The following is an 18,414-nucleotide window of genomic DNA, read 5'->3' as shown; positions in this document are numbered from 1 at the left end:
GTGCCTTAATAATGAACAGACATGAAACTTCCTTATCCTGAGACAGGACACTGGTCTATCAAGGTCAGTCTTGTCTGCCCCGACTGGCGGCAGCTCTTTGGGAGTATTAGGCAGAGGTCTTTCACATCACCTCCTGGTCCTTTTAACTGGAGATGGTGGGGATTGAACCTGGGGCCTTCTACATACCAATAGGAGAGGCTCAGCCACTGAGCCACGGCCCTTTCCCCTTAAGGCAGAAGGACCCCATGGGACGGCCACCCTGAGACTCCAAGTGAAGGGCGGGGTATAAATCCAATCTCCTCTTCTTCATCATCCTTCTTCCTCCTCCTCCTCCTCTTCTTCCTCTTCTCCTCCTCCTTTTCTGGGTGTCCACCAACTGTTTTTAGAAAACGGGGCTTTTGCCTAGCTTGGGTTCTGATTGGCCACTGGAGATTCGATTGGCTGTGCTGATTTTTTTTAAAAAACCCATTGCTTGGGCCACAGCGACCCCCACAGCACGAGGGTCTTCACCGTGTGACTGCAGGTGAGCCGTGGCAGCCGTTTCCTGGTTCGCTCCGCCTCCCGCAGCTCCGCCCACCGTGCTGCGTCAGAACCCCAGAGGTGCCTGCGGTCTCGAAACGGTCGGGGACCCCCGGGCTTGGGGGCCTGCTGGGACTGACTGGGAGTGACGCAGCCCTCCTCCTCCTCCCCCCTCCCAGGTGAAACACCTCGAGGTCAGCAGCGCCTCCATGGCCGAGGACCTGGAAGAGCGCCATCATCGAGACCTACGTGATGGACAGTCGCATAGGTGAGCGGCTTTTGGCGTTCGGGCGGGCAGGGCAACAGGGCTTTTCCGTTGGGGGGTCTCGGCTCCGGGGGCCAGGAGCGGCTCCAGGAGTTAAAACAGTATGAGTTAAAACAGGGAGCGCTGTCCATTAAAGCGCATGGTAAGCGTCACGACACTTGCGATGAGTCGTTCGGCCCGAGGAGCAGGCGCCACAGAAACCTTTAGCGGAGGCTGGATCGTGATGCAGCGCAAAGCCCCGGACGGAGCCAGACACGGACGGGCCCAGGCTCGGACCCTGCCCGCCCCCGCGTCCCCCCGGCCTCCGTGCTGAGCATGGTCCGCGGAAGAGGCCTTTCTGTGTCACCAGCAGAAGTGCGGGGGCGGGACCCTCCGCGGTAGCAGCCAAAGGGACGGCCTCCACGGGGACCTGCTGTCAAAACCCGTTAGCAGTGTCTCCCGTCACAGAGAAGGGGTTTTCCAACTCACCCTGGCTGCAGTACACAGGGACCACATGTGCTCGTACGCCGCACAGCCATCCTCAGCCAGCCTCCCTCGCATTGCCTCCTCCTCCCTTCCCCTGTGCTTCCGTCTAGCTGTGGCCTCGTTCCGGCACAATATCCAGCACAGTCATCCAGCCCTGGAGGACTTGGGCTTACAATCCAGAGCTGGGTGTGGGGAAACTGGGCTTTGGACCCCAGACTTCACCCAGTTACACCCGTCCTTGTGCTGTCAGCAGGCCCGTAGCTACGGCGGGGCTTTGGGGGGCTCTGCCCCCCCTTTTAAAGGCACAGCCCCACAAGAATTTCTCCTGTAAATGATTTCCCCCCCCAATCACTTTTAAACTTTTTTTTAAAGGTCTGTGCTCCTTTAAGCAGAGTGGGGTGCTGTAGTTGACTAATTCCCACACTAAGCAAGGGGGTTGGAGTTGGTGACCTCTAGGATCCCTTCTAACTCTGTGTCAAGAAACTGGTCTCCTTTAAGAGAGTTTTCCTGAATATTAGCTTTCTTGACTGTAGAAGTCCTCACCCCCACCTGCCAGTCTTTTATCAGAATTGTTGCTTAGGCTGGCAGAAGTGATTAGCTTGCAGCAGCTGAGAACTGTCATCTCCAGTGGTTGACAGCTTGCAATTTAGAGATCTATCCTGGTCACAGCTTTCTGTTGGGTATATGGCTTTTCTTTCTGCACTGAGGACTTCAGCCCCACGAGAAAAAAAAATTGCCCCACAAGCCACAGTTCTAAATGCCATTTTTGCAGCATCGTGGAGGGAAGCTGCTCTCGTTTAGGAAAACGAGGAGCAGACGCGTACGTGCCATGCGCCACTCTGGGCTGGATGCCCTGATCTTTCTTTCTCATGGTGCTTTATGCTTCTGCCCCTTTGCTACGGACCCTGGCCAGGGGCTCCCTGGGTTGCAGAAATTCCCAAAGAAATGATACGAGAGATCCAGATTTACTTACAAGGAGATCTTTAATAATGCATCACAGTTACAGAAGATGCAGGCTGAGCTCCAGCCAGCTGGCCTCAAGATTTGCACATGGACAACAAAACTTAGCCAGACGTCAAGACCAAGTGCCTAACTAAAACTACACGTCTTATACCCTAAGCGCTGGCTATGAGTCAAAGAATGATTAATTATGCTATCCCAAACACTAGGATGAGCCAGGCCCCCTTGCACCCGGCATCCAGTAGGTGGAAGAAACAACCCAGGCCTTGAAGATAAGCCCTGCTAACAAGCAGGAGACAGAGAGAAAGTTCCCCTGAGAGCAGCTAACACCGTCCTCTCCCAAGACTACGGACAACTAAACACCAGCGTGTAGCAAAGATGGAGTCACCCAGGCCAATACACCCTTACGGTGGCGGAGTTAAGGTTAGAAACATGGAGGCTACTGCGAAAGGTTTTGAGGCTGGAGAGAGTATGGGAGAGGACTGATGCTCCCTCAAAGCTGTGAGCAAAAATTCTGCTTTGTGAGCTACGGGCATTTTAAGCTGTGAGCAGGCAGTTTAGCTACTGCATAAATTAGTTTGCTCCGGAGCCATCCCTTCCTGAGCTGAGGCAAAAAAAAAGTGAACTGGAGGCTAAAAAACTGTGAGCTAGCTCACACTAACGCAGCCTAGAGGGAACACTGGAGGGGATTGCCCTTGAAGGGCTTTGCCGCTCTGTCCCCGATCCTCCATCGCCCGCGTCTCTCCTCCTCTGTTCCCGCACCGCTTTGCAGTTAGGACGTGTGGCCGTGACCTAGCCTGGGTGGGAAAATGGTATCGGAATCCAAGGGCGAGAGAGAGAGTTCAGGTAATCTCAGAGCTGTCCCAGGTTGGGTATTTGCTTGTAGAAACAGTGGAAGGAGCGGAAAAGAAGCCCGGTACCTACCCTCTCTATCACTGCACGGTGAAATCGTTTAGAGTGGGGGAGGTAGGGTGGAAAGCAAGTAACGTTCAGACCAGCAGGGTGATTTGGCCGAGCTACGGCTTCTGCTTCTGTCAGATGCCGGATGGAACGGATTCCAAACAAGTCGAGATTGGTTGTCACTAGATCCAGGAGTGTTTGTGGTAGAACTCGCACTTGGGGTCACTTCCCGGGTCTTGGAACGTTTGTTGCAGGGCTTTGGTTCACAGCAGCCTTTGGCTCTGATGTCATTCACCCTTGTCTCACACTCAGCCTAACCAACCTTCACAGGGTTGTCATGAAGATGAAATAGAGGAGAGGAGAGCAATGTAAGCCATTTGGGGCCTCCGTTCGAATCCCCACTCTGCCATGGAGGCTCGCAGGGTGACCTTGGGCCAGTCACACACTCTCAGCCTAACCTACCTCACAGGGTTGTCGGGAAGACGAGATAGAGGAGAGGAGAACGATGTAAGCCGCTTTGGGTCTCGACTGGGAAGAAAGGCAAGGGTAGAAATGGAGTAAATAGTAAATAGACGAATACGATAAAAACGAACATTCCCCTCCTTCCTTTCTTCCCTGAGAGAATGTGAATTCTACAACCCATGTAAATCATGCCAATAATGAAGACGAGGAGGAGGAGATTGGATTTATACCCCGCCCTTCACTTGGAATCTCAGAGTGGCTTACAACGTAGTGGTTAAGTGCGTGGACTCTAATCTGGGAGAACCAGGTTTGATTCCCCACTTGCAGCTGTTGGATGACCTTGGGCAAGCCACAGTTCTCTCAGAGCTGTTCTCTCAAGGACAGTTCTGGAAAGAGCTCTCTCAGCTCCACCTTCCTCACAAGGTGTCTGTTGTGGGGAGGGGAACGGAAAGGAGTTTGTAAGCCGCTGTGAGACTCCTTCAGGTAATGAAGGGCAGGGTATAAATCCAATCTCCTCCTCCCCCTCCCCCCCACAAAAAGACACCCTGTGAGGTAGGTGGGGTTGAGAGAGCTCTTTCGAGGACTGCTCTTGAGAGAAAAGCTCTGAGAGAACTTGTGACTGACCCAAGGTCACACCAGCAGCTGCATGTGGAGGGGTGGGGAATCAAACCCAGTTCTCCCAAACCACGACACCTGTCTCTCTGATGTTTCGTGTATATTTGCTTGATTTCTGCTCCTTGTGAGGAAGGGCAGGGAACCGTACAGCACCATGAAGATCTAGTTCCTGCCCTCTGGCCACCCTCCAGGGTCCTCTTCCCCACTTGCCCTGAGATATTGCCAAGCTGTGGAGCCTTAAGGGGAGCTTGGAGTTTGCTTGGATTTTAATCCTTAAATGGAAGCAGAGATTCTCAAAGCGTCCAAGTCCCATGCGAGCGCGTTACAGCGGCGAAATCAAGATCTCTGCAGAGCCATGATCTAATCATAGAATCATAGAGTCGGAAGCAATGCTCCCTCTAAGCTGTGGAGTCTTGTGAGCAAAAATCCCTCCTTTGTGAGCCGCTGGCATGAAAGTTGTGAGCGGGCGATTTGGCTACTGCATAACTTCGTTTCCTCTGGAGCCATCCTTCCTGAGCGAAGGCGAAAATGTGTGAGCCAGAGGCTAAAAAACCTACTGTGAGCTTGCTCACACTAACTCAGAGGGAACACTGGTTGGAAGGGACCTCCAGGGTCATCTAGTCCAACCCCCTACATAAGGCGGGAAATTCACAACAACCTCCCCACCACCACCACCCGCAGTGACCCTTGTTCCATGCCCAGAAGACGCCAAAAACTGCCGGGATCCCTGGCCAAACTGGCCTGGAGAAAAATGGCTTCCTGACCCCCAAAGTGGCGATCGGCATTTCCCTGGGCGTGTAAGCGAGGGCCACGAGAACTAAGCACTGAGGCAACCCTTCCTGCCCTCTCTTCTCGTGATCTGCCCAAGTTCATAGAATCAGCATTGCTGTCCAGTGGCCATCCAGCCTCTGCTTGAAAACCTCGGGCAAAGAGACAGGCCTAGGCTTGAGTTCAACCAGCTGTGGGGCTGTTAGTCCTGGCTAAAGGAGCTGTAGCCATTCTTAGGCGTGGGGCAAGAGGACAGTTGAATATGAGCAGGCGTCCTGGAGAAGCCGGAGAGGACGGCATTTCAGCTTGGCCTTTGCTTTCTACGCAGCCACAAAGCCTTCTATGACCAGGCTGGCTTCTGCTCCTAAGCGAGAAGGAAGGTATTTATAGAATTCATTCGTACCCTGCCTTTCTCCCCAGTGGGGGACCCAAAGAAGCCTACATCATTCTCCTCTCCTCCGCTTTATCCTCACAACAACCCTGTGAGGTAGGTTAGGCTGAGAGCGTGTGATCGGCCCAAGGTCACCCAGCCAGCTTCCGTGGCATGAGTGGGGATTGGAACACGGGTCTCCCAGATACTAATCCAACACTCTTAAACCATTATACCGCACTGGCCCTGGAGTAGGGTTGCCAGACCACCACCCCCGACCGCTGGTGAAGGGTTAGGGTTGCCAGGTCCGCTTTGGGGAACTCCTGGAGATTTAGGGGTGGAGCCTAGGGAGGGATGGGACTTCAGTGGGGTGCAATGCCACAGAGTCCACCCTCCAAAGCATCCATTTTCTCTGGAGGCGAGCTGTAATTCCAGGCGATTCCCAGGTCCCGCCTGGAGGACCCCTGAACCTCAGTGGGGTCCAATGCCACAGAGTCCACCCTCCAAAGCATCCATTTTCTCTGGAGGCGAGCTGTAATTCCAGGCGATTCCCAGGTCCCGCCTGGAGGCTGGCATCCCTGAACCTCAGTGGGGTCCAATGCCCTAGGGAGTCCCCCCTCCAAAGCCTCCATTTCCTCCAGGGGAACGGATCTCTCTAGCCTGGGGGCAAGCTGTAATTCCAGGCGATTCCCAGGTCCCGCCTGGAGGCTGGCATCCCTGCTCTCTCCAAGTAGCTGGGGGTTTGGCAAAGAAGCGCTTAGGTGTGTCCCATCGGCCCGGAGGAGTCCCACCGGTGCCGTAGGTGGGACGGGGACGGGGAGGGAACCGCTTGCTGAGCCACACGTTTGGAGGGAGCCGGCTCAGCCACGGGGCTTCTGACCTCAAAAGGCCCCAAGCTGGAAGCGCAGACAGCGGTCAACTTTCTGCTCTCGGCGCAGGAAAGCGTCGGGCTCAGCAAATCTCCCGCAAGTCAGCCGGAGCGAGAGGCCGGGAGGCTCGGCCACCAGGGAGCCTGACTGTCCCGACTCGGATCACCTTCCTGCCTGCATGCTCTCACCGGGGGGCCTCCGCCGCATCAGTCCTGCTGCCGTGTCCAAAACGGGGGGGTGTCTCCCGCGCTCAGCCTGATCCCCCCCCCCCTCGCCTCCCTTTTGTCCCCCACCCCCCCGCTTTATGTAACATTCTCGTATTCCTTAGATCACCTTCCCTTTGTCTCGTCCCCGTTTGTGGCTCTGGCATTTGTCGGTCGCCCTTGGCTGGCTTGAGCCACGCAGGGACCGAGAGCCCCGGTGCCCATGGGCGAAGCCTGGTGGGGACGCCGAGACGGGAAGGGGGCGGCATGGACAAGGAGCCCGAGTGGGGTGGGGGACAGCCTTCCACGCAGAATCACGCCGCGGGCAGGGAACAGGAGCCGGTTATAAATAGCCTGCCCGGGGTCGCTTTTGCCTCAGCTTGGCAACGCGTGGCCCAGCCGGTGAATATTTCATGAACGCTAAAAATACAATCCTCCCCCCATCTCCTGCTGCTGCCTCTTTCGCTGCTTCCTTCTCCCTCTCTCTGTCATAAGTCTGGTTTGCCCTCCAAATTGTTTTGGAAACCAAATCCAGGAGTAAACGTTGCCCTTTGGCTCCAACCACTTGGCCGTCCTGCCCCGAGAGTCCCTGTCGTGTCTCTGCGTGTGACCCCCCCCCTTTAAATTAAGCAGGGTGCGCCTCTGAGCTTCATTTGCGTCATGCGCCACAATTGACTTTTCACAGTAGAGGAGTTGCACATCTGCTCTTCCAGATCGGGGTCCAGGATATTCTGTGCTTGCCTGTAGAAAGCTAGCAGTGAAAGGGAGAGGCAAGCCCACAGCGTAGCAGTTAGGCAAGCGACAGCGCTGGGACCCATGTGGTTCTGTGCAAGGCTCCCTCCAAGCTGTGGAGTCTCGTGAGCAGAAATTCTACTTTGTGAGCTACGGGCATTAAAGTTGTGAGCGGTCGATATGGCTACGGCATAAATTAGTTTGCTCTGGAGCCATCCCTTCCTGAGCGAAGACAAGAATGTGTGAGCCGGAGGCTAAAAAACTGTGAGCCGGCTCACACTAACTCAGCTTAGAGGGAACACTGGTTCTGTGACCTCAACAGTTTTTTTTTGGAGGCTGCGGCTTTAAGGGATATTTCGAGGTGGTCCGCGGTCCGTTTAGGGTGGAGTCTGGAGGCTGCAGGGCTCCCTGATTGGTGAGCAGCAGCAGATATGCAAATGGCGGTTGTGTGTGGCAGGCCAGCCATTGATGTTGGCACTCTTTCAAGACTCATTGGTTGTCAAACTAACATGAGGATCTACCCTGTCCGTGTATTAATTAACCTCTTTTAGGCATAACACCAATGCGTGTGCGGGTGTTAAGTGCTGTCAAATCACTTCAGACTTACGGCGACCTTATGAGTTCCATGTCCTCCAAAATGGTCTTGTCTCAGTCCGTCTCTCATTGGGTCTCCCTCTTTTCCTGCTGCCTTCAACTTTCCCCAGCGTTATTGTCTTTCCCAGTGATTCTTGTCTTCTCGTCATGTGACTGAAACACAAACTTTTCCCAGCATTATTGTCTTTTCCAGTGATTCTTTTTTTTTTGAGCCCCCGGAGGGGATTTTTTATTATTTTTTATCACTACAAAAAACTACAACAGAAGAAAAGGGAGGGGAAACTACATATACGGGATAAAGTAAAGAACCCACTACTAACTAAAAGCCCAAGAGAGGAGATCCTCCAACTAGCTTAGTTACATCAAGTCTTCCCATCATTGATCCCTTTATAAACTGAGTCAAACATTTATAACACTTTTCCTTTAGAGCTTAAATTTCACTGTCTAGAAACAGTACCCCCGATCATCCCATATCAAAAGTCTCAAAGGCACAATTCAGAGTCCTTCAGCCTTTACTTCTCCTTTCCCCTTCTCTTCCGCAGCTTGTAAGGACTTTTTTGGGGCTGCTGCCCCTTGCTCTGACAGAGAGTCCTCTCTGGAAGAACCAGAGTCTAGCTCGCTGCTGGACTTGCTGTCCTCTTCTTTTTTCCCGTCCTCTGGCCTTCCCAGCTGAAGCCTCCTCCCCGCCATCTTTATCGTTTGTTTACTTTCGCGAATTTTTTAAAAGTCTCTGAATGTGCGCTTGACCGCTTAAATTCGCTTTGGTAAGTACTTCTAAGCAGTTTCCCTCGCGTTTTCTTCTGCTACCCCCTCAATCGTTCAAATGTTTGTGCGCATGGGAGGCGTCCCTCCCCCGCTCGTTTCCTTCCCCCATTCGGGGGGGTGGGGAGCTATCTTTTCCCCTTTAAATGCTTCGGAATTGACTCGCATTCATAATTGGTCGTTCGACCTCGCTTTCATTTCATTTCTGCCGCGTGATCTCCTGCACTTGTCCCGGTCAGCGTCACTAAGTCCATGCGGTCTCACAGCACGGAGAACCGTCGGAACGAAGAGGCGCCTCAATTCTCTGGCATTTTGCCGTTGAAGAGGTGACCTCTTATAAGTTCCATGGCCAGGGTCCCTTCGCCGGGCCCTTGGGGGGGGTTGCGAGCCTGTGCACCCCCTTCTTCGGCTGGAGCGCAGCTTCTCCCCCGGGAGGTCCGGGAGGTGAGTCTGCTAGCGCGCCACCATAAACCGGAAGTCCTTTTCCAGTGATTCTTGTCTTCTCGTCATGTGACTAACACGCAAACTTTTCCCACCGTTATTGTCCTTTCCAGTGATTCTTGTCTTCTCGTCATGTGACTAAAACGCAAACTTTTCCCACCGTTATTGTCCTTTCCAGTGACTCCGGTCTCCTCATCATGTGACTAAAGCACAATAGCTTCAGTCGAGTCATGTTAGCCTCTAGGGAGATCTCGTTCAGGCTTGATTTGGCCTAGAACATGCTGATCTGTCTTTTTGGCACTCCAGGGTATCCGTAAAACTCTCAACATCACATTTCAAAGGAATCTACTTTCTTCCCGTCAGCTTAATACCAATAATAATACCAATAAGGCTGATCCAGGTAGTCAGCCATGCCGGTGTGAAGCAGTAGAACAAATTTAGAGCCCTGCAGCACCTTTAAGACCAAACAAGGTTTGTTCGGGGTATGAGCTTTCGTGTGCAAGGCATACAATGGAATGGGAGGCATGGTTCAGACTTCTAGACGGGCTGGACAGCAAATTAACATGTCACATGATGGTGCTGTTGAGGTATGTGGAAAACAGAATTAAATAACAAGCTAAGGTTATAAAGTCAACAGTTGTAAAGCAATAAATATGTCAAAATAAGTCCGAGACTCTCCCTTCACTCCCAGAGCGTGGAGGTCACTTAACAGCAAGGCTCCCTCTAAGCTGTGGAGTCTTGCGAGCAAAAATTCTACTTTGGGAGCCGCTGGCATTAAAGTTGTGAGCGAGCGATTTGGCGGCTGCATAAATCAGTTTGCTGTGGAGCCGCCCTGAGCCCGCTCGGGGAGGGTGGGTTAGAAATCTAAAAATAAATAAATAAATAAATTTACTTAGCAGCAATGCTCCCTCTAAGCTGTGGAGTCTTGTGAGCAAAAAGTCTACTTTGTGAGCTGCTGGCATTAAAGTTGTGAGCGAGCGATTTGGCTGCTGCATAAATCAGTTTGCTGTGGAGCCGCCCTGAGCCCACTTGGGGAGGGCGGGTTATAAATCTAAAAATAAATAAATAAATTTACTTAGCAGCAATGCTCCCTCTAAGCTGTGGAGTCTTGTGAGCAAAAAGTCTACTTTGTGAGCTGCTGGCATTAAAGTTGTGAGCGAGCGATTTGGCTGCTGCATAAATCAGTTTGCTGTGGAGCCGCCCTGAGCCCACTTGGGGAGGGCGGGTTATAAATCTAAAAATAAATAAATAAATAAATCCCTTCCTGAGCTAAGACAGAAATGTGTGAGCCAGAGGCTAAAAAACTGTGAGCTGGCTCACACTAACTCAGCTTCGAGGGAACACTGCTGAACAGCATTTTTACTTTCTTTTTCCGAGGTGGGAGCAGTGTATGTCAGCCAAATATTCCTTGTGTTACATTCAGTGCATGCACGTGAAAGCTTTGTTGGTCTTAAAGAGGCCCCTGGACAGCAAGAAGACTGGTTAAAGATGCAGACATTCCCTTCCACACATGTCGGTAGCAATGCTCCCTCTAAGCTGTGGAGTCTTGTGAGCAAAAATTCTACTTTGTGAGCGACTGGCATTAAAGTCATGAACGAGCGATTTGGCAGCTGCATAAATTAGTTTGCTCTGGAGCCCTCCTTCCTGAGCAAAGACAAGGATGTGTGAGCTGGAAGTTAAAAAACTGTGAGCTAGCGCACGCTGACTCAGCTTAGAGGGAACTCTGGTTGGTAGGTCAGACTAGACCTCTCTCTCTGTCTCTGTCTCTCTGTGTCTGTCTGTCTTGTCAGCTACGCTGCCATGGGGGTTGGGGATCTCGGTCTGTGTCTAGTTAATTGCTACTGCATTCCTTTCTGTGCTTGTTCTGCTTTGCACCGAAATGCTTATCTATACAGATGTGCAGGAGGGAGTTGTATTGTCTGGGTTTCTCCTAGGTGCCGTGGGAGAGTGTTGGTTCTCAGCTTTAGCTACCTAGCGGTCTCCAAGCTTTATCCCGCACGCAGGAGGGTGCCTAATTGGCCAGTGCTCTGGGGGGGTGCATACAAATACCCTATATCCTATTATGCCCATGGGGCCACCGCCATTCTTAACAGTGCTTATGTTACTGCATCCATAGCTCTGCAATAAAAGTATGACCGTTCCTGAATGCGTGTACTTCGTTGTTGGCTGTGGGTTCTGACTGTCTGTTTCGCTCTCTGTCTGTCTCTCTCTCTGTCTGTCTCTCTCTCTCTGACGGGATTCTCACCAATTAGACGTTGAACCAAAACAGATGATAACCAGAAAAGGAGGGTGTCATTCTTTCGATCTGTTAAAAAAATAAGTGTCCTCACTCTTTTGCATGCTAATTTAACAAGCCACCCCTGTAGATACAATTGCGGTCTGTAATTCCATTTCATCACCTGACAAAGTGCGCTGTGGACACGAACACTCACATCTTGAATGAAAATGTGTTGGTCTTAAAGGTGCCGCTGGACTCTAACTTTGTTGTGTTGCTTCAGACCAACAGGGCTGGCCCACCTTGATCTCTCTCTCTCTCTCTCTCTCTCTCTCTCTCTCTCTCATGTGTGTAATCACACTAATTCAGGCACACGATTCTGGAAGCGGTGGCTGTTTTCATACCTTTAAAAAGAAAAAGCAGTTTTCAAGCTCTTATTCCGGCAATTTTTGAAGGGATCACTTAGTAGAGAGGAATAGGATTTCTGGCTCTTGCAGGGAACAGGGCAGAATGGGATCTCCAGTGACTAAGCGGCAGGATTTCTGTCCCCTTCGTCGGGCTTCTCTCATCCCCACGAGTCAATAAAACACTCACATTGACGGAATAATGCACAAAGTAAAAGGATAATAATAATCATGCCGGTTTGCATAAACGATGCGGTTGCAGAAGGGTGCAGAATTCTAATTTGCAAACCGGCGTATCCGTCGTGCCGTTCAAGGGTGACTCGGAGGTCCGAAATCAAGTTGACGGTTGAAGGCGAGTGGCACAGGGAGGTCGGGCTGCACCGGGCCCGACCTCGCCCTCGGTGTCGCATATATCGATGCGCAGGGAGGCAAGGCAGTTCGCCTTTCCCGGTCGGAAGAGTTGACACCGGGAGAGAGGATTCCTGGCTGCTTTCCACAGCCAGGGAAGGAGGGAGGCGGAGGCGTGCACGCCCGAGGCAGGCAGGCGTGTTCAGAGACAAGGTACAGAAGGATTTCGGCCTTGAAAGACAGCCGGGCTGATGAGGGCCGAAGTTCCGGAGCAGGGAGAGCAGGCGGGATCGATCGAAATGTCGCAGCTGCTTCGGCCCCGTGTCACTCTGGGGAATCGGGGAGAGCAAACTGCGGCAGACAGCCACCGGAGGGGGGGTGGACGCGCAGGCCTTCCCCACAGCATTGCCTGTGTCAAGAAGGCCTCGAGATCTCTTGAGCTGTCCGTCTTGGCCCTTTATGAGCCCTGGTCTGATCGCCAGGGACAGTGCCATAGCGCGTGCGCTTCGGGCTCGTGCACGTGGTGTTGCTTTAATGTGAGAAGGGTGCGTTTGTAGCCAGGGGACATCCCGCCAGAGGTGGGTTTCTGAAAAGAAGAGGGGCCCAAAGAGGCTTAGCGACTTCTGATTTCAGGGCCCGGAGCGGTTGAGCCGGTAAGAACTGGGTAGATCCAAGCAGTACGCGGCAGAATCCGGCCTGTCTCTCAAACCTCAGTCCGAGCCGCCCTTACCGTGCACGCCATCGACTGGGGGGCAGCTCCCTAGCCACCAGCCCACCCAGGTGTTGCACTGGCCTAACAGGTGTGCGTTTCTCTCCTGCCTCCGGACGGGGGCGGCGCGGAGGAAATACTCTGCAGGAGCTCAGAGAGGCCGCTCTCAGCCCGAGTCCTAAGCGTGTGATTTATTACAGCGGCAGACTTTAGTCAGATGCGGGGATTTTTCAAACCTTTCCACGGATGTATGGAAAAGGTGACCCTGATTAATATAGCAGGATTTATTTTTTTTTTTTAAAGTTTAAATTAAACACTTAGCGCCTGGCCCCGGGGGATTTCTCTCTCGCCAGGCTCTTTCTTCTTCCCATGTACCGGAGGAGCGGCCGATTTTTCTTATTTTCCCAGAGGGCGCCTGCTGTTGCTGCCGACATCCGTAATCTGAAAAGCGGAAAGAACTCCCCCCTCCCACCCCCTTCTTTTTGCCCCCTTCGGATCGAATAGATTCTGGAACTGATGAATCATCATCAAATAAAAACTCGTATGGTTTATTGGATCGAGGGGCCGCCGTGCCTCCTTGCGTCTCTCTCGCTCCCCGTCGGGCATCCCTCGCAGATCCCCACCACCACTGCCAGTCCCCTGCTTGTCTGCCTCTCGAAGTGGGGGGCTGAAGCCATTGTTACGGGACCCATCTGGCGCACCCCGCAGAGTCCGTGCTTGCCCTCCCGGTCTGGTTTCTCCCTTCGGTGGAATCGGCTCAGGCTGCTTCTTCTAGCAGACAGGTGTGGGGGGGTCTCATTCAATTTCTTTTCCCCGATTTCTCTCTCTTCCAAGCCCATTTTCCCCGGGTGGGGGCGGAGGACAGGCTGGTGCTGTTATCTCTCTCCCGCTGCGTTGCTAATTTCACGGCTGAGCAGCTCCTCAGCCTTCCTACGGGGAAAAGACCCCAAATTTACATCAGCCCCCTGAAGAGATTGAGATCTATCCCAGGCTTTGGGAGAGGAGAGTGGTGAGTAATGGTTAGCGGGCGGAGGGCCGTCCAGACACGTCCCCCACTGGAGGGGGCCGAGCGCCGGCTTGGTGAGAGGGGAGGGGAGGCAGCTGACGCCGCTGTGTGTCCGGTGGTTGATTTTGTTGAAATGTAACACAGATCCGAAATGGAGGCTTTGTGCTGAGTGAACAGATCTGCCTCACACAAAAGGAACTCTCAAGTCTGATGACCTGGGCTGGAGACTAACCAGGAGCAAAAGATGTTTGCAGGACACCTCTCTCCCCAGCGCCAATTCGGACTGAGAACGCTGCCTCCGGCCCTCACTCTGAATTGACTTCACAGAATTGCCACACAGCTAAGCCTGATTGGCTACGTGGCACCATGGCGACGGGTGTTAAAGGAAGTCCGTCTTCACCCAGAGAGTGATTAGCCCATGGAATTCACTGCCACAGGAGGCTACAAGCATTAACGGCTTCAAGGGGGAATTGGATAAGCATATGGAGCAGAGGTCCATTAGTGGCTATTAGCCACAAGGCATAGATAGGAACTCTCAGGCTAGGGCAAGTGATGCTCTGTATTCTTGGTGCTTTGGGGGGGCAACAGTGGGAGGGCTTCTAGTGTCCTGGCCCCACTGCTGGACCTCCTGATGGCAGCTGGTATTTTTGGCCACTGTGTGACTCAGTGTTGGACTGGATGGGCCTTTGGCCTGATCCAACATTGGCATCTCTTATGTTCTTATGCATTAACATGATCCCTGATTGGTTAAGAACACCCAGGGAAGGAGGGCATTCATCACCAGTCTAACATCCAGAGCTGGAAGATTTTAACATGCTAGATGATTTTGAGAGGCAGTTTGGTGTAGTGGTTAAGAGTGCGGACTCTAACCTGGGAGAACCAGGTTTGATTCCCCACTCCTCCATATGGAGCCAGCTGGGTGACCTTGGGTCAGTCACAAGTTCTCTTGGAGCTGTCTCAGCTCCACCTACCTCACAGGGTGTCGGTTGTGGGAAGGGAAGGTGATTGTAGGCCGCTCTGAGACTCTGAGTGAAGGGCAGGGTATAAATCCAACTCTCCTCCTCCTCCTTTGCCAGGTCTGAGCTGGGGAATACCTGGATGTTTGGGGGATCGAGCCTGAAAATGGCAAAGTTTGGGGAGGGACTTCAATGGGGTCTCTAATGCCACAGAGTTCACCCCCTACAGCGGCCATTTTTTGGGGGGGCTCACATGATGGAATCTGCCTCTCGTACAAAAAAAAGAAATCCCCACATGTAGAAAGCTAGATATCAGGGCAAAAGGGATCTTTCCCTCCTGCGTTGCTAGTTTTCTGCATGGCAAGGAATGGGAATGGCTTTATGTTGGGGGACCCTGTCTCAAGCGGTACAGTCAGACCAGAGCTCTTGTTTTCCTGGGGAGCCTTGAGGTGCCCATCAAATTACTCTCTCCCCCCCCCATCCCGCTTTTTCGGCAGATGTGTCCGGAGCCCACGGGCAGGTTGACCGCAGCAGCCTGAGCAGCGTCCTGCGTGACCTGGTGAAGCCGGGAGACGAGAACGTGCGTGAGATGAACAAGAAGCTTCAGAATATGCTGGAGGAGCAGCTGACCAAGAACATGCACTTACAGAAGGTTTGTGGGTGGGGCTTTGGGGGAGCTCCGCCCCAGGGATATGGACCCTTTGGGGAGAATGGGAAGGCCCCGACATGGATGGCCCAGGCCGGCCCGATCTCGTCAGACCTCGGACGCTAAGCAGGGTCGGCCCTGGTTAGTACTGGGATGGGAGACCACCGAGGATGTTCTGGGTTGCTTCGCAGGGGCAGGCGATGGCAAAAACCACCTCTGCTTGTCTCTTGCCTTGGAAACCACATGAGGGGGACAGCATAAGTCCGCTGCAACGTGATGGTGCTTTCCCCCACCACGGCGATTGGGAAGAGGGTTGCAGGAAGGCTATAGGGTTGAGAAAAGCCACGTGGGCCTGAACTGAGAGCCAGTGGGGGTGCGGTGGGTAAGGGTGGTGGACTCTAGCCTGGAGAACCGGGTTTCATCCCCCACTCCTCTACATGCAGCCAGCTGGGTGACCTTGGGTCAGTCACAAGTTCTCTCAGGACTCAGCCCCACTTGCCTCACAGGGTGCCAGTTGTGGGGAGAGGAAGGGAAGGAGATTGTAAGACACTTGAGGCCTGCCGGGTGACCTTGGGCCAGTCACGGTTCTCTCAGGACTCTCTCAGCCCCACCTGCCTCACAGGGTGCCTCTTGTGGGGAGAGGAAGGGAAAGGCGATTGTCAGCTGCTTTGAGACACATGAGGCCTGCTGGGTGACCTTGGGCCAGTCACGGTTCACTCAGGACTCTCTCAGCCTCACCTGCCTCGCATGGTGCCTCTTGTGGGGAGAGGAAGGGAAGGCGATTGTCAGCCACTTGAGACTCCTTTGGGTAGTGAAGGACGGGGCACAGATCCAGTCTCTTCTTCTTCAGAACCTGAACCGAAAGTCCCCGTGGGGGTAAATCAGAGCTGTGCTCCCTTGTACGGTCCAGCATTCCCTCTAAGCTGAGTTAGTGTGAGCTAGCTCACTGTTCGTTAGCCTCCAGCTCACACGTATTTGTCTCCGCTCAGGAAGGGGTGGCTCCGGAGCAAACTGATTGATGCAGTAGCCAGATTGCTCACTCACAACTCTAATGCCAGGAGCTCACAAAGTAGAGGTTTTACTCATAAGACTCCGCGGCTTAGAGGGAGAATTGATGTCGGTCACCCTCTAAGTGGCTTCGGTCACACACAGCCGAAAACCGACCATGGAAAGTGGCCTTGGGAAGCGGAGCAGTGTAGCGGTAAGGGTGCCAGGCTAGGACCCAGGAGATAAGACTCCACGTCTTAGAGGGAGCATTGATGTCGATCACCATCTAAGTGGCTTCGGTCACACGCAGCCGAAAACTGACCATGGAAAGTGGCCTTGGTAAGCGGAGCAGTGTAGCGGTTAGGGTGCCAGGCTAGGACCCTGTGTGATACAGAGTGTTGGACTGGATGGGCCTTTGGCCTGATCCAACATTGGCGTCTCTTATGTTCTTATGTCCCTGTTCGAATCCCCACTCCGCCACGCAGCCAACAAAGTGATCTCTGGCCGGTCACTCTCCCCCCACACACACACACCTAGCCTACCTCACAGGGCGGTTGAGAGGACAGACTGGGGAAGGGAGACCCTTCTAGGCCATCCGGAGCTCCTTGGTGGAAAGCGTGGGATAAAAATTTAACCGAATCCAGCTCCGTCAGGCCTAGAACTTTGTAGAAAGGGGGCAGGGCCAGCACTGCAGGCAGCAGTTCGAGAGGGGGGGGGCATGAGGGTTTGTCCCCCCCACCAGCCACCAAAACACCACGACGGTGCATAAGATCAGAGTTTTGCTGGAAGGCTGGGGTGAGAGTCATGCTCCCTCTAAGCTGTGGAGTCTTGTGGGCAAGAATTCTACTTTGTGAGCTCCTGGCATTGAAGTTGTGAGCGAGCAATCTGGCTACGGCATCAATCGGTTTGCTCCGGAGGCATCCCTTCCTGAGCGGAGACAGAAATGTGTGAGCCGGAGGCTGGAAAAACTGTGAGCTAGCTCACACTAACTCAGCTTCGAGGGAATGCTGGATGGAAGCTGTTAACCAGACAGCATTCTTTCCTGGCTGGTCCCCTGAGAGAGCAGAAGGCGAAGCCAGGAAGAATCCCGTGTCTGAATTAGGGTTGTTTGCAGGGCTATTTTTGGGGCGTAACGCACAGGAACGGAGTTCCGGCTGGCTCCCGAGTTGGCCACGCCCAGCAGGAACTCATTAGCATAATAGGCCACACCCAACAGCAGAGACTCATTAGGATTGGCTACATTAGGGGTGTGTGGCCTAACATGCAAAGGAGTCCCTGCTACAAAAAAAGGCCCTGGGTTTTGACAACAAACAAGGTAAACAGAGTAAGAAGCAAAAGGTGGGTGTGGCTGGATGACCACACTTCTGGAAACACGGGGGTGCGGCCTAATGTGCTAATGAGCTGTGCTGTCAGGGGTGTGGCCCGATATGCTAATGAGTTCCTGCTGTTGGGTGTGGCCTGTTATGCTAATAAGTTCCTGCTGGGCTTTTTCTACCAAAAAAAGCCCTGGTTGTTCGTAACGCTCCCGTGTGAATTTGTCCCAGCACACACGCGTGCCCTGACACACTCCTTAGAGGTGGTCTGCGTTTTGTAGCATAGCACACGCACTCCGAACGGGTGGCTGCAGGCCGCCACCCGAGAGCGATCTGCCCATCGGTAGGACGCGTTTGGAGTGGAGTCCCCCCCTCCCCCGACCTTCCTTAACAGAATATGTCTGGCTAGACCACAAAGCAGGTGCCTTGATCCCCCAGTCTGCCCAGAGGGGAACTCACAGCCTCACAAAGTGGAATTTTTGCCCAGAGGACTCCACAGCTTAGAGGGAGCATTGGTGTGGGGGGGGCAGTGCTCCCCAGGGGTAATTTCCTGCAGGAGCAGAGCTCCGGCAGTAAAGAGCCCAAGGGGCGGGCACATGCAACAAGCCCCACCCCCTGCTCCCAGCAGCCCTCAGTCAGAGCAAGAAGCAGCCAGGTAAGTTGCAGAGCCCCACCACCGCCAGATAGCAATCCAAAAGAATCCAGTGGCACCTTTAAGACCAAGTTTTATTCAGGTACAAGCTCTCCCTCCTCTGCGAGGACAGATCTGCATGTCCCCCCCTCCCCCAATAGCTAGCAATCCAAAACAGTCCAGTGGAGCCTGAGCGGTGGGTGTTGCCTTCTGACACACTTCCAGTGATGTCAGGGGGTGTGGCATATGCAAATAAGTTATGCTAATGAGTTAT

General features: G+C 53.3%; 1 protein-coding gene across 1 annotated transcript in view; it reads left to right on the top strand.

The window, feature by feature from the left end:
- Nucleotides 1-18,414, top strand: part of LOC107109942 (GRIP1-associated protein 1-like) — a 47,373-nt gene that overhangs the window by 22,141 nt on the left and 6,818 nt on the right. The window contains 3 exon segments of the mRNA XM_015410652.1: nt 699-742; nt 744-787; nt 15,061-15,215. Coding sequence (XP_015266138.1) covers nt 699-742; nt 744-787; nt 15,061-15,215 — 243 coding nt within the window.

This window comes from Gekko japonicus, unplaced genomic scaffold, assembly GCF_001447785.1.
Source record: "Gekko japonicus isolate JY-2015 unplaced genomic scaffold, Gekko_japonicus_V1.1 scaffold4555, whole genome shotgun sequence".
Classification (NCBI taxonomy): Eukaryota; Metazoa; Chordata; class Lepidosauria; order Squamata; family Gekkonidae; genus Gekko; species Gekko japonicus.
This window is presented reverse-complemented; position numbering and strand designations above follow the sequence as displayed.